This window comes from Leptinotarsa decemlineata, unplaced genomic scaffold (assembly GCF_025532065.1).
Source record: "Leptinotarsa decemlineata unplaced genomic scaffold, Ldec_3_MD MMD2_P_RNA_scaffold_6, whole genome shotgun sequence".
In the NCBI taxonomy this organism is placed as follows: Eukaryota; Metazoa; Arthropoda; class Insecta; order Coleoptera; family Chrysomelidae; genus Leptinotarsa; species Leptinotarsa decemlineata.
Window position 1 is genome coordinate 7047618 of NW_027412533.1, and position 13961 is coordinate 7061578.

The following is a 13961-nucleotide window of genomic DNA, read 5'->3' on the forward strand; positions in this document are numbered from 1 at the left end:
TCTAATTTCTTTCATGAATTTTATTTCAGCTCATCTTATTTCATTTCGTTTCACCCTAATACTTGTTGATCTTTTTGGTGTATAATGTACTGAAACTGCCCAGGGAGTTGAATAAAGTTATTTAATCCAATTGAGTACTAACATTCGGGAATTCAAAGAGATTATGTGATATATTATATTCCTTTTAGTTTCCAATATTCATTGTACATCACATTTTTTTTCGATATCTCGTGATTTACCATTTTCTCTTCGAAATCTATCCTGTTACACCACTGCTCTATTTTCAATGAAATCATCAATATTGGTTGTGTGGTGGAGGAAATGGCAAAGGGTATTGAAACTACTGTAAGTTTCTAATGAAGTTTATTCGTTTCAACAAGAGAATCCAGAAGGCTTATAGTTCATGGAACAAGGCAGCTTATTTCCTGTTACAGAAATATCGGACCACTTCCAATTAGAGCATGCTCCAGAAGCACAAAGAACTTCGACTACGGAAGATCTGGGTCCTTTCATATTGCCTTCAACGTGAGATATTTTCAAATCGTCAATTGGTACATTTCCTACGGGTTTTTTATCGTTAGATGGATAATCCTGGTGTATTCTTATCGCAAACTCTTTGATATCTGGAAAAATATGATTATCAATCATTTACATAACCACACGTCACATTTCATACAAGTGCTGAGAAATATTTTGAACAGTGTTGATAAGATAATGTGAGATCGGCCTTGGAACTGACTTTATTTTGCTACAATACTGATCATGGTACACAATAATTTGGCAATTATGGAATTTGCGTTTCTATATTTTGCAATCTATGTATTTCCAACTTCTTTTTTAGCTTTCACTGAAAAAAAAGATGAATGTTCTAGCAGAGCTCATGTTCAAATACCCTCCGACCTACAAAATCATAATACAGGGCGTTCCAACGAAAACGTGACCTCCCCTGTGAGTCAGAAACAGACATGTGATCAAGAATTTCAAAGAACATGTCAATTTTAATTTCTAGAGGGACTGATTCTGAAATGAAAATAATACCCGAAACTTCACCCCTCTGCGGTCAGCAACTACCTCCACTATTTTTTTCAATGGCAATTTTTTTCAATGAGGAAATCAAAAGAAAAAATATCAGTGGGAACAGAATCAACAGATGAATTGTTCAAAATGACCTCCACCTAGTTCTATACATTATTCAAGATGTCCAGAGTCAGCAATCGGCATTCACGAACAATTCTCTGTCGCAGGTCTTCTAGATTTGTAGGCTCAGTAGAGTACACTTTCGACTTCAGGTGTACCCACAGAAAGAAGTCCATCGGTGTGAGATCAGATGATCTAGCTGGTCACTCTATTGGACCCCTTCTGCCGATCCAATGCATTGGAAAACATTCGTCCAAAAACTGTCTCACTCGAAGATCAAAATGTGGTGGTGCATCATCCTGTTGAAATGTTATTTCATTTTTCACTAAATTATCATCATGTTCTGATATTTTTTTATTCATAGAATCTACTCAGTCTTGTGATTTGAGTATGTGTCTGTGAGATAACCTTCAATGAAGAATGGTCCAATAATATGATTACCAAGAATGCTGGCCCAGACTTTTGATTTTTGTGGAGTTTGTGAATGTGTTTCCATATTTATTGTATGATAAGTTTGGGTTATTGGTCAATTTCTTGCTGAACACCTCATAAAACTGAAGTCGACGATCAGGATCATCTTCGTTTCATTCCTGAACTAGCCTTATTTTGAAAGGATGGAATTTGTAGGCTTTCAAAATCCGAAAAACACTAGTAGCTGATACACCAGACGCTCTAGTTACTTGTGTGATAGATTGTCGATTATCCATTTGTACAGGTCGTAAAACTGCAACTTCAACTCCGCCATTTCCGACAGGACGGAATACTTCATGTTTTCTGTAGTTAACAGAACCTGAAGTTCGAAACTTATTCGTTAACTGTTTAACGAATTGATGTATCACGTTGTGGTCTGGATGATTTGTATTATGAATTCTTGCAGCAGCTTTAGCACATTAATTATTTCGATAATAGGTGGCAACAATTTGTATTCTTTCTTCAGTAGAATAAACTAGAATGACTGAATAATAATTCGTGAAAAAGTGACAGTGGCCAACTATAAACTTTTGGTTCTGCGACAACTAGGTTCAACAAAAACTACCAGTGCAGAAAAAACTAACAGTGTCGTATATTTCAAAACTTTCACTAATAATTAAATGAATCCTATATATCTAGAAGACCTACGACAGAGAATTGTTCGGGAATGCCGATTTCTGACTCCGGACGTTTTCAATAATGTAAGGAACGCTTTCGAAAGTAGACTGTATTATTGTATGGAACTAGATGGAGGTCATTTTGAACACTTCATCCGTTGATTGTATTGCCAGTTATATTACTTTTGATAATTTCCTCAATAAAATGAACAACAGCGAATTTTTTTTTTTTAATAAAACGTTCAAGATTTGATTCCTCAATAACAAATGGACCAATTTTTTAAAAAAATCACAGACGTGATAGAGAAATGAAAGACCTTTCGAACGATGCATCACTCGACTCCCCATGTAATTGAAAAAAAAATAGGTAGGATAGTTGCTGACCGGAGGGGGATGAATTTTCGGGTATGATTTCCATATCAGTCGGTCTAGAAATAAAAATTGACGTGTTCTTTGAAATTTTCGATCACAGGTCCGTTTCTGACTTACAGGGAGCTCAAATTTTCGTTGAAACGCCCTGTACACTGAACGGTTTAAGATATCAGCAAACAAGCTGCAAGCAGTTATTTTTGAAACCGAGTGAATTGTTCATCAAAAAGTTGTAATTTTTCCGAAATGATGAACAGGTTTCGCCATTATCATAATATTGAGATATTCTAGTGAATTTCAGCAAATTATAATATAAAGGAAAAATTATAATTGTCGACTATGGGAGGAACAAGATGAACGAAGATGATAATTCAGGAATCTCCTGAATTATATAAAAATTCAATGATAAATATTATATTGTAGAAACTCAATGTTCAATTAGAACTCGTTACAAAAATTAGGCTTATTCGACTCATAAACCAGATTATCTAGTATTTATCGACACGCTTTGAAGATGAATCATTGCATGGAATTAGTCAATTAGCTTTCCCGATTCATAGCAAAACTGGAATATTTGAAATGTGTCGAAAGTAATGAGAAAAATATCCCTCACAGTCAGTATTTTCATGGAAAGATTTTTACATAACTGAAATATAAAGGTTATTCATAAAAGAGTTTCAATGGACCAAATGTAAATTTCACTCATAATTCAACTAGTTTTGAATTACTTCCGGAAATTTTGTCGAATTCACAAAAAAAGTGCACAAGAAAAGATATCCGCCCATTGCATTCTTTGAAAAAATTCCACACAAACTGAATTCTAAAAAAATCATATGGAAAACAGTTTTGACAGTTTTGTTTTGTTTTGACTGTAGCTGAATGTTGAATGTGTCAAGATTGAGCTACTATAATTGGCAATCTTTTTTCAACCTTCTTTGGATCAGTTTCATTGGGATTTATATTTTTGTTATTCCACTTATTAGGTACTCGTGTACATTATAGTGAGCTTTGAAATTATAGTTTTACATGGGAATAGGAACATTGTCATTCAGGAACGACACAAAAAGTTATACTGTCTGAAAAATTGATTATTTTGAAAATCATATCTTGTATTTTGTATATAAAGTCTAATGTTGGAGTGTGCCATTGTACTCTGTCTTTTGGGGAAACTCATTGTTGATTGCGGCAGTTATTCGGTTAAAGGAAATTTGTTTTTTACTATACACAATATTTACTGCAGTATTATATAAAATAAAAACTGTCAAACCGACAACAGTTGGGTTGGTATAACAATTTATTAAATACAGATATTCAATGAAAATACAGTATGTCTCAATCCAGCCTATCCGCCACAACCAAATGTTCTGTATTTACTTTTGTCCACTTCTGCTGAACGTATCATTATCTGCCCATTTTGAAAAATGTTCCCCAACATTCGCTTTAGGTTAACTCTTCGAGAAAAATTGTTCAACAATTTTGCCATTGTAGCGCGCGAAACGCAATATAATGGATAAACTTGTTTTTATTGTCAATAGTGAGTTGATACATATAAAGCATACAAAAAAATCAAACAGATTTTATGGCCTGATTGGATGGCCTGATATGAATAATAAGAGTATACTTCATTCCTTCACAAAATCATAGTTACCAGTTACTTCTCATATTTATACTTGAAAATCAAATTCGGAATATAATTGAAATATAAGACTTAATTAAAGCTTGTTGACGATACCTATTTTCAACACTGAAATTTTCAGGCGATCGTTCAGTTATCAAATTTGATATTTCTACACCCCAGTCCCACAAGAAATTGAAAAATCAAAATTTGAAGCAAACAAATTGATGTCATCTCGGAGGTGAACTATTGTTCTACCCTATTTGTAAAACAAGTATGTCTCGTTATAAGTTAATTGAGAATTAATGCCGGATAAAATATGTACGATTTATAGGAACGAAATTTATTGAAATATATTGTTTTCAAAGAATAATACACAAGTTCATAGAAGCCGACTGGAAGAAAATTTATCGTAATTTTCCATCACGGAAATTGAACTTCGCCCTGTGTTTTCAATACGAACCTACTCTATAACTGACCTATTATGACTGAAAACAATGAAGGCGACATTATTATTGATTCATGAATTGATTTTAAGTTAGAATGCCCACGTTCGATAATTTGACTGACATCTTGAAAATTGATCTACATTAAAAACTGTTGACGAAAAATTTTGAATGACATCAAGTAAGCGAAAATTCTATCCACCTGGATAAAACAGTCATCATGTGTTGACACAGTTCTGACACGAGTAAAAATGATTTCTATAGATTCATTCTACATCAAAAGTTCCAGTTCTATCTAATATTACTTACTCATCATTCTAATACGATTATAGTTGACATTACTGATCAAACCAGGTCCACCGCCTTTAACAGTTTTCACGTGAATCCCGTTGATCGAATTTTCAACAATGCAATCTTGGTAGGTAATATTGGATACTACATTATTCTCGTATACCGTAGGATCAATTCCCACTGCGACGCTGAGTCCATGGCCTCCTTTGCAATAGATATTTTGAAAAAACATGTCAGAACCACGGTTCACCACTACACAGTCATCTTGATTGAAGACTCGGGAGTTTATGATTGTCATGTTGTGCCCAGATACATCAAATCCATCTGTATTAACTCCAAGATTACCCTAAAAAATATAACTATAACTACGAAATGTTTTCATAATATCCATTAAAAATAAATTCAACACCCTTATCAAACTTTTGTTCAATAACCAATGGCGATGACGCTATCTACGTGATCTACCAAAGACTCAATTTCTGCCCTTGCAATCTTCTATCTATCTGATATGTGTACATTTATTGTTAGTAGATAACTGCAATAATGATTAATGGGGGTGTATTAACTGCCATCGCGATGGTTTACGTAAAATATTATTTCATTCATAGATATCGAGGTCGATCACCCGTTTCTTCGGTGTCGATATTTTTCCAGTTGATAAAGCGCTGAATTACTTTATGACTGTCGGACCTTTGAGCATCGTTGTGGTCATGTACAAGTCGGGCTAGACTAAACAAATGAATATATCACATTCTGCCGATGATCATACGCTTGGGAAGGTTCAAAATGCTGAGATGACGTTTTTGTGGCTAGCGTTGCTGATGCGAGGGCTTATGAGTTTTTGCGAGAGATACAAAGTCGAGACGAGCCTTCGGGGCTGAGAAAGGTGGCCTAAATAGGAAAATTATTTTGTCTAAGCGCGTAGTGCGAAATTCAAGGATATTCGGGAGTAAAATCGTAGGCCGGTATTGGGTACAGGGAAGTTTAAATTAAATGTGTTGGTGTTGAAGATACACCGGTTTAACGGAACCTATGGTTCACCATATTAGTCGAATTGGCGGCATATTATTTGTTCAGTTTTCTTAAATTTTATAGGATTTACCGTTTTTTTATATGACATTCAACACGTTGTTTTTATTATTTTGTACAAGGAGTCGTTGTTTTACTCCATCTACTTCCTTTTTGAAACCTTGGACTTTAATTTTTTCTTGAACTAAGAAAAATACCATCCTCGTAAAGTAAGAAGAGATTTTGTCACTCTATCGAGAAGGTAATAGTAAGTGAAAAGCATTTTAATTAAGAGTAAAATTCAACTCTCGAACCACATAATGAGAGAGAATATAAGTAGGTATACCAATTGATCGGAATTCAAAAAGACCAGACTTCGTGCGATCAGCACGAGCCCTACAGCCATTTTGGAATTGCCTGACATCCATATTTTGATGTGGCGGAATCTGCATCTGGTAACAGCAGATGCCAATTTTTATTTGAATAAAACAAACACGGCAATAGCGAGAGGTTTACCAAGGATTGATAGACAGTAGAGTATTATTTCACTGGTGATTTTTGCACGTTATTACACTGTTGACTGAAGAAGGAAAACCGTATTTCTTACAGGGGCCTAAAACGGTTCTTTGCGATATTCGGATATGTTCAGAATTGACCATGTTGCATTATCCCATGAATATTTCTAACAACTCTTCTGTATGTCTCAAAAACGGTGAATCTGGAGTCTGGAAGATAATTGAACGTTTGATAAAAATTCAAACGAATGAGGAACTGAATGGATAGAGTTCGAGCTTGATAACAAAATTAAGAATTGAAAATTAGTTACAAAGTATTCAAGACATTTTTGAACCATTTGGTTGAATAATACTATATTCAATTGTAGATGATGAATTCTGGGCTGGTGGACCGTGGTCGGATGGAACGTGAAGTACCGAACATTTCGTCAGCTACTGCGGCTGATGTCATCAGTGGTACCTGAATGCGTTGACTATCTACATGACATTCGATTCCTAAATACTTCATATGAGATGGACACAAGCGACGCATTTTGCAGTACAAATAGTTCATTCTGTTTTATAAATGATAAGAATCTATTGCCAATGTTGATAAATATAATCTGAATTCAAGCTGATTGAATTTGAAATGCACTTAGAAAAAAACTTACACCCGTTTCCATAGTACAATAGTTCAGAACGATATTAATCACTATAAATGTATTGAATTTCTCATGAAATCCTTCATTAACATTTCATTGACTTCATTAACTATTTCAAATAATTTTATCACATTGAAATTTCAACTAGTGGCACGTTATTTTCATGAGCACTTCAAATAATTTGTAATAGTTTTTTCGAGATTTTCAGTTCAAATATTGAGAAAGTTGTTACATTCTCATATCCTACAGCTTTGCCGATATTTCATTGTCCATATCAACTGAATAATGTGAATATTTTCCCGTTCATTTCAGTAGAATTGTGATTAATATATTTTCATGTAATGATTAGATTATTCTTCAGAAAAAGTACTCTTTCAGATAAATTGTATATGTTTTTTCCTCTTAATTAACGTTCCATGCAAATTTGTGCCAAAATAATAATTTTTGTATTGCTCTATTACTTACAGAAAAATCCAAACAAGAACATTCCATTATATAAGATGGTAAACTCAAAATTCTGTCAAAAAGCTATTTAATTCGTAAATGTCTTCAGTCAATCTTTCCTCGAGATATACATATACTTACTGCTTCAGAGACATCAATAGTCCAGCCATTCAAGAAAATATCAGATCCTCCAATAGAAGCACAGCGTAGAGGACAATTCAATAGATTGATGTTGTAAAATTCACTTTCATGTGCATTTACTCTGAGTAACACCGGTTTTTTCGTTCCTTGACTGCCTTTTCCATCCCAATATTCTGCTCCTTGTCCGTCAAATACAGAACCTTAGAGAAAATAAGTCTACTCAATTTTATGTAACAGTTATTATCTTTTCGGCATGCTCCATGTATAAATATTTTCTGAGAAATATTACTGTGTTTAGGTGAAATTCATATAGAAATACATCCAGTTGATCCATATTCGAGAGTAAAGTTCACAGAGTTAGTGCTTTTTTGAATATTCGAACAAACCATCGAAAGTATGATTCATAAAATCACTGATTCAAGAAATATGAATCATTTGTGACAAATCTATTGAGAGAATATCATGTAAACATTATTTCAAAACCGTTTTTGAGAGGAAGTTAGTTTTTTGCTTTGATATTTTCATTAATTCTTCTAATATGTGAAAAATAAACAAATCTGTACCAAGAGAGAACCTACTGAGAGAGATATGACAAAGGGCAAACTGAAAAGTTTTTCACAAAAAGTTATTACGTAATATGAACAACTGAAGAGTCCAGTAACTTGTATTCAAAAATTTTGCGAATAAATAAAATAATTGATAAATAAAACTAGTCCGATTTTCCAAAACTGCTTAAGTTTCTAGTGGTGATCTCTTTTCGTTCTCAGAATTCAGAAAATTCTTTTGTAAAGAAAAACTTCAGATGGAAACAGGTATGTGGGCAAGTTTCACCTACGTAACTTTTTTCACAAAAACAAGATATATTTTCAATGAACTCTGTCGTTTTTTCAGTTTTTTGGGTTTTTTTAACTTCCACAATCTGAAAAATATAAAAATTAGAATGGAGAACTTTGACATGTATCGAAGAAGTTGAGAAATGAATAATCAAAAAGGAATAACTCCAAATATATTAGAATTTTTTCGTCCATTTCTGGAGACGGAGGCAGATTTTGGACTCCGAAACGTAAAGATAAATATTGTATTACTTCTTAGCAATTTTTTTGATAGGCAAAACTGTTGAATACGACAAGTTACTGATGAATAGAAGATTTTTCTATGTGAAAAAAAAAAAAAATTACCCAGTAACTTATCGGGGTAAACTAAAATGTTTGCCCTTTCTACACTTGTATAAAGTTCTCCATTATAATTTTCATATTTTTCAAATTGTGGAAGGTAAAAATACCCAAAAAAGTTCGATGAAAAAGTAACATGAGATAGAACGTCAGTTGTCAGATTACACGTATCTATTTGTTGGGTTTGTGATAATTATGTAAAAAGTATATGTGGTTCACTCCGTCTAACATTTTTACTGAGAGCTGCTTTCATGGTGCGCGCTTTTCTCCAAAACAATCACAACAATAGTTTTTTTTTAGATTACGAAGTAGTTGCGTAATATTTTGGGACGGAATTTTATCAATGGACAGAACCACAATAATAATGCAACTATGTCGATTTCGTCAAATTGAGTTGTCAGAATGAGAAACATTTTGAAAACTGTATTGCGGGTGACTGTTTTTATTGACAACGAAATGTCCGATCGGCAGGTGGAAAGATCAAAAGGTTTCGGTGTTTTATCTGTGTTTTTGCAAACTGAGTTCGCTATGTGGAAAAGATCGGCAGCAACAACAAGCAGCTATTCAGTTCACCATTTTGTTTTGGTGTGAGACTTCATGTAATATTACGATTTCAAATTGTAAATCTGTGGTGGGTATAAATTTCGATTGTCGAATGGAGACTTATCAAATCTGCCATAATTTTATCTCTTCCATAGTCTGTCTTCTTAACAATGATCTTATCCAGTATAGAATATTTTTTTGTTTTTATTGTTTCTGTTTTTGAAAACGGAACTAGTCACTAGTCGCAAGAGAATACGTTTGGTGGAAATCCGCCAAAATTCCCATCAGGAGTATTCATTGATTTTTTGAACAACACGTAAGGGAAAAAAGTAGAATATGCACTTCCCTTTCTGATGTAAATATCATCTTGGGTTTGAATTGTTCAAAAAGAGCAGATGTCATGATATAAGATAGCGAAGACAACTTCATCATATATCCATCATGTTTTTCGGCCATCCTAGTGAATATCAATATTTGTTTCCTCAAAATACGCCATGAATATCTGTGTCAGAATTGATAACAAAGAAGAACCCAATGCCACTCCAAATTCTTGCTGATAAAAATCCTCTTTATCTATATACTTGCGAGAAATGGTCATTACTCACTGAAATGATTAACGACAAATTTTATTCTCACATGTAATGACTACATTTCTCAATTATTGAATAATATACTCTCTCCCGATTATTTATTTCATTTGTTCGAAAAACTTGTGAATTGAATAAGTTACTAACCGATACTACATCTCAGGAGAGTCTACGTTTATTTTTTAGATTTTGAAAGTTTGAATACTCAAAAACTGGCAAAAATTGTATATGCATTTTTCAAAGCATTTGTTACTATTGAAAAGTACAAGTGAGTGAGTGTAGTAGTAAGTAAGTAACAATGATCAAAACTTGCAGTCCGTTTCTGGTGACGAACGAATCGCGTGTCGAAATACATTGTTCTGATTTTGATGTACATGAAAAGAGTTTCGAATATGAACAAAAAGGTTGATAATGATAATTGCTGGTATATCAAATAACTACTATTGTTTCAAAATGAATCCGTATCGGATAAAGAATAATACCAACCTGGTGTTCCTGATACTTTTATTCGACGTCCTTGAATCTTCACCAGGGGTCCAGCCCAGTTAGATTTCCCAAATTTGATAGTACCGTCGATAATTAGAAAAGTTCCTGGTTGCAAGTTTAGATTTAGTGTTTTGCCAGCAGGTACCTCAAAACTCTTCAAAACTATTTTTGTACAGCTGCTCACTACCTTTGAAACTTCAGAGTAGTCGGTGATGGTACAGCTGCTCCCAGCTACAGGCGTTACCACCATGGAAGATACCCCCCAACATGAGATTAAAATACTAATCAAGTCAGCAACAAGCATGATTTTTGATTGGATATATTCTGAATTATTTGAGGAAATCTATTTTATATCAAAAACTCTGAGTATTCTGCTATCTCATTCTTGATTAGATCAACTTGAATTGATGAAATTATCAAAAGAATTTGTCGTGATGAAAAGTAATCGAAATAAACATTCTGATTGTTCAAATTTGATTGAATATAATATAACTCCGAAATATGTAGATCAATTGTAGAAATTTCGTTCACATACAAACTAAAATTAAAATAACAACAATGAGTTATACTGAAATCCTTTTTTTCCATTCAATTTGTACTTCAAATATCAGTAGAAGAAATAAAACAGATCTATCTGTTTTTCCGTTAACCAGCTATCGCACATCTACGAACGACAACCCTCAGAAATCGAAACTAGTGCGAGCTAAGGACTAACGAGATCTTACCTTTCAACGTGTGATTCCTAACACGGGTTGGACGATAGCAAGTGAATTCGATCGTTCAGCCTGGGGCTTGAACCAGCGACCAACACGGCGGTCGATTTGAGTGAGTGAACAAAGCACCTACGTCGAACCGACCGGCTATCGTCCGTCATTAATAAAAACCCTTAATGACATACTGCCCACAAGTTGTATTCATTCCTGCCAGAGGTTTAATTTTTACTTTATATTTTAACATTTTCTTTGTATGAATATGAAGAAGTAGAAATCCAAAATTTTTTTCTGAAAATTAATCTCTTCTTTCGAATTGAATAATTGATATTTCACACTTGTCTCGGTTATATGATTGAAAGTGAGGTTTCATGTCTGTAAGATATTCATTATAGATACACTCTGTATGTACATCGAGCGGTGGTATATTGTTTTTACGGGAATGTTAAACTACTTTTTTTTGTATATATTTTTATATTGACATTCCAGCCAGTGGGAAATAGAATATGAAAAGTGAAACATCTTGTTTTATTATTCCAGAACGAATATTTATATTAATATTAGTTGTGAATATTCTGAGTTTCATCAAATTATTGAGTTCAGTATATTACAGTGGCGACGAGGAAATTAGTGGTGAATTCTGTCGGTGGTATGGCAGATAAAATAATGCAGTATACCGGTCAGATTCAGGAGTTTTTACCTTCAGTGTCGGACTGGTCGATTTATAAAAAACGTTTGCAAAACTATTTTACGGCAAATTCGATCATTGAAGAGGATCGTAAACGTGCCATACTTTTGAGTCTTTTAAATGAAGAGGCTTATAAGTTATTGTATGATATGTGCATTCCTGCGGAGCCCGAAAAAAAGTCCTATGCGGAAATATTAAAAATGATGGATGGACATTTTCAGTCAGTAGCATCGGTGTTTTCTTTTCGAGAAATATTTTTCGAGTCAAGGAAAATTACAAACGAAACCCCAAGAGAATGGGCAGCCGTTTGCGAAGTTTAGTGTCCAAATGTGAGTTCGGAGGTGCTGTGGAAATTGAAAACGCGTTAGTGAACCGTTTTGTAATAGGTTACGAAAACGGACATGTGAAAGATAGGTTGTTTGAAGAAAAAGCTACGGTGTCATTTTCATCGGTAGTGGAAATTGCTTGTTCAAAAAGTGCTAGTAAGCCATCTTGCTTTAGTGCTGTAAAGAAGGAACCGGAAATTTATTTCAAGGCAACGAAAAATTCCGCGCATGCTCGCCCTTCCACGTCTAAGTCAGCTGGGCCACAAACAGGTGAGGTCAACAGTTCCAGCGGAGGAAGAAAAAAAGTTCAAGCAGCAGGAGGGAGTAAACTTTTCAAATATACTGTTTGCGGCCGTCGAAATCATGTATCAGATAAGTGTTTTTTTAGAGATTGCTATTGCCATTATTGCAATGAAAAGGGCCATCTAGCCCCATTGTGTCCAAATAAAAAATCTTTAAACAAATCATCGGCCGGGAATAATTTTTTAGAATCAGAAGAATTTTCTTTATTTAATGTCGATGGTAAAACTGATCCAGTACTGGTTGATTTATTCATAGATGATAAAAAATTCACTTTTAATTTAGATACAGGTGCTAGTTATAGCGTAATATCTGAAACATTTTATCAACAAAATTTCATCGGCAAATCCATTCAAAATACAAAAAAAGTATTTAGTCTGTATAATGGTGAAAAAATATTTCCTTTAGGTTTCATGACATGTAATATTACATATAAGGAAAAATTTGCCACTTTGAATTTTTTCATAATAAAAAATGGGGGTCCACCTTTACTGGGGCGCGATTTCTTTAATCTGTTTGATCTATCAGTTTATAATTCAGAAGGAGTAGACCTCCCCAAAGATTTAAATTTTTTATTGAATAAATATAATAATTTATTTTCACCGGGACTGGGTAATTTTAAAAAAGGCAGAATTTCAATCAGATTGAAATCGGAATCTACACCTCCTAAATTTTTCAGAGCACGACCATTGCCATTTGCAATGCGAGAAAAAGTGGAGAAAGAGTGGAGAAAGAACTAGAACGCTTATTGAGCTTGGGTGTTATACAACCGATTGATTTTTCGGAATGGGGAACACCCATTGTTCCTGTTTTGAAAAAAGGCGGTTCTGTGCGTCTCTGTGGAGACTTTAAAGTCACTGTTAATCCGTTTATTGAGGTCGATTCTTACCCGTTACCCAAAATAGACGATTTATTTGTTCAGTTACAAGGTGGTGTGCATTTCACTAAACTTGATCTCTCTAATGCATACCAACAAGTTAGTTTGGATGAAAAATCCAGGGAAATCATGACAATTTCTACTCATAAAGGATTGTTCCGGTACAACCGTGCTCCTTTTGGAATAGCGAGTCTTCCGGCAAAATTCCAGAAAATTCTAGAAACACTTCTGCAAGGTCTTAGTGGTGTAGTTTGTTTTTTGGACGATATTTTAGTTACTGGAAAAGACAGACATGAACATTTATTTCATTTAGAATTAGTATTATCCAGACTCCAAGAAGCAGGATTAAAACTTGCTTTAGGCAAATGTCAGTTTTTTAAACCAAAAATTACCTATTTGGGCTATGATATTGATCAAGAAGGTTTACATACGTCTGAAACAAAAATTTTTGCTATTCAGAATGCGCCTAGGCCTACCGACCTAACCACATTAAGATCTTTCTTAGGTTTGATAAACTATTATGGCAAGTTTGTCAGAAGTTTGTCAACATTGTTGCATCCATTATATAATCTCTTAA

General features: G+C 33.9%; 1 protein-coding gene across 1 annotated transcript; it reads right to left on the bottom strand.

Moving 5' to 3' along the window:
• Positions 1-348: 348 nt before the first annotated feature.
• LOC111505962 (polygalacturonase) lies at positions 349-10815 on the bottom strand. The gene is made up of 4 exons (XM_023160879.2): positions 10484-10815; positions 7696-7895; positions 4965-5292; positions 349-623 (listed from the first exon to the last, which is right to left on the bottom strand). The coding sequence occupies exons 1-4, from the start codon at positions 10785-10787 to the stop codon at positions 373-375; spliced, it is 1083 nt and encodes a 360-aa protein (XP_023016647.1). The 5' UTR covers positions 10788-10815; the 3' UTR covers positions 349-372.
• Positions 10816-13961: the final 3146 nt, after the last annotated feature.

Coding starts and splice junctions, on each gene's coding strand:
- LOC111505962 (XM_023160879.2), bottom strand. CDS start 10,787: ATGCTTGTTGCTGACTTGATTAGTATTTTAATCTCATGTTGGGGGGTA. Junction 7,896..10,483: donor AAAAGTATCAGGAACACCAG/GTTGGTATTATT, acceptor ATTTTCTCTAAG/GTTCTGTATTTGACGGACAA. Junction 624..4,964: donor TAATCGTATTAGAATGATGA/GTAAGTAATATT, acceptor ATATTTTTCCAG/ATATCAAAGAGTTTGCGATA.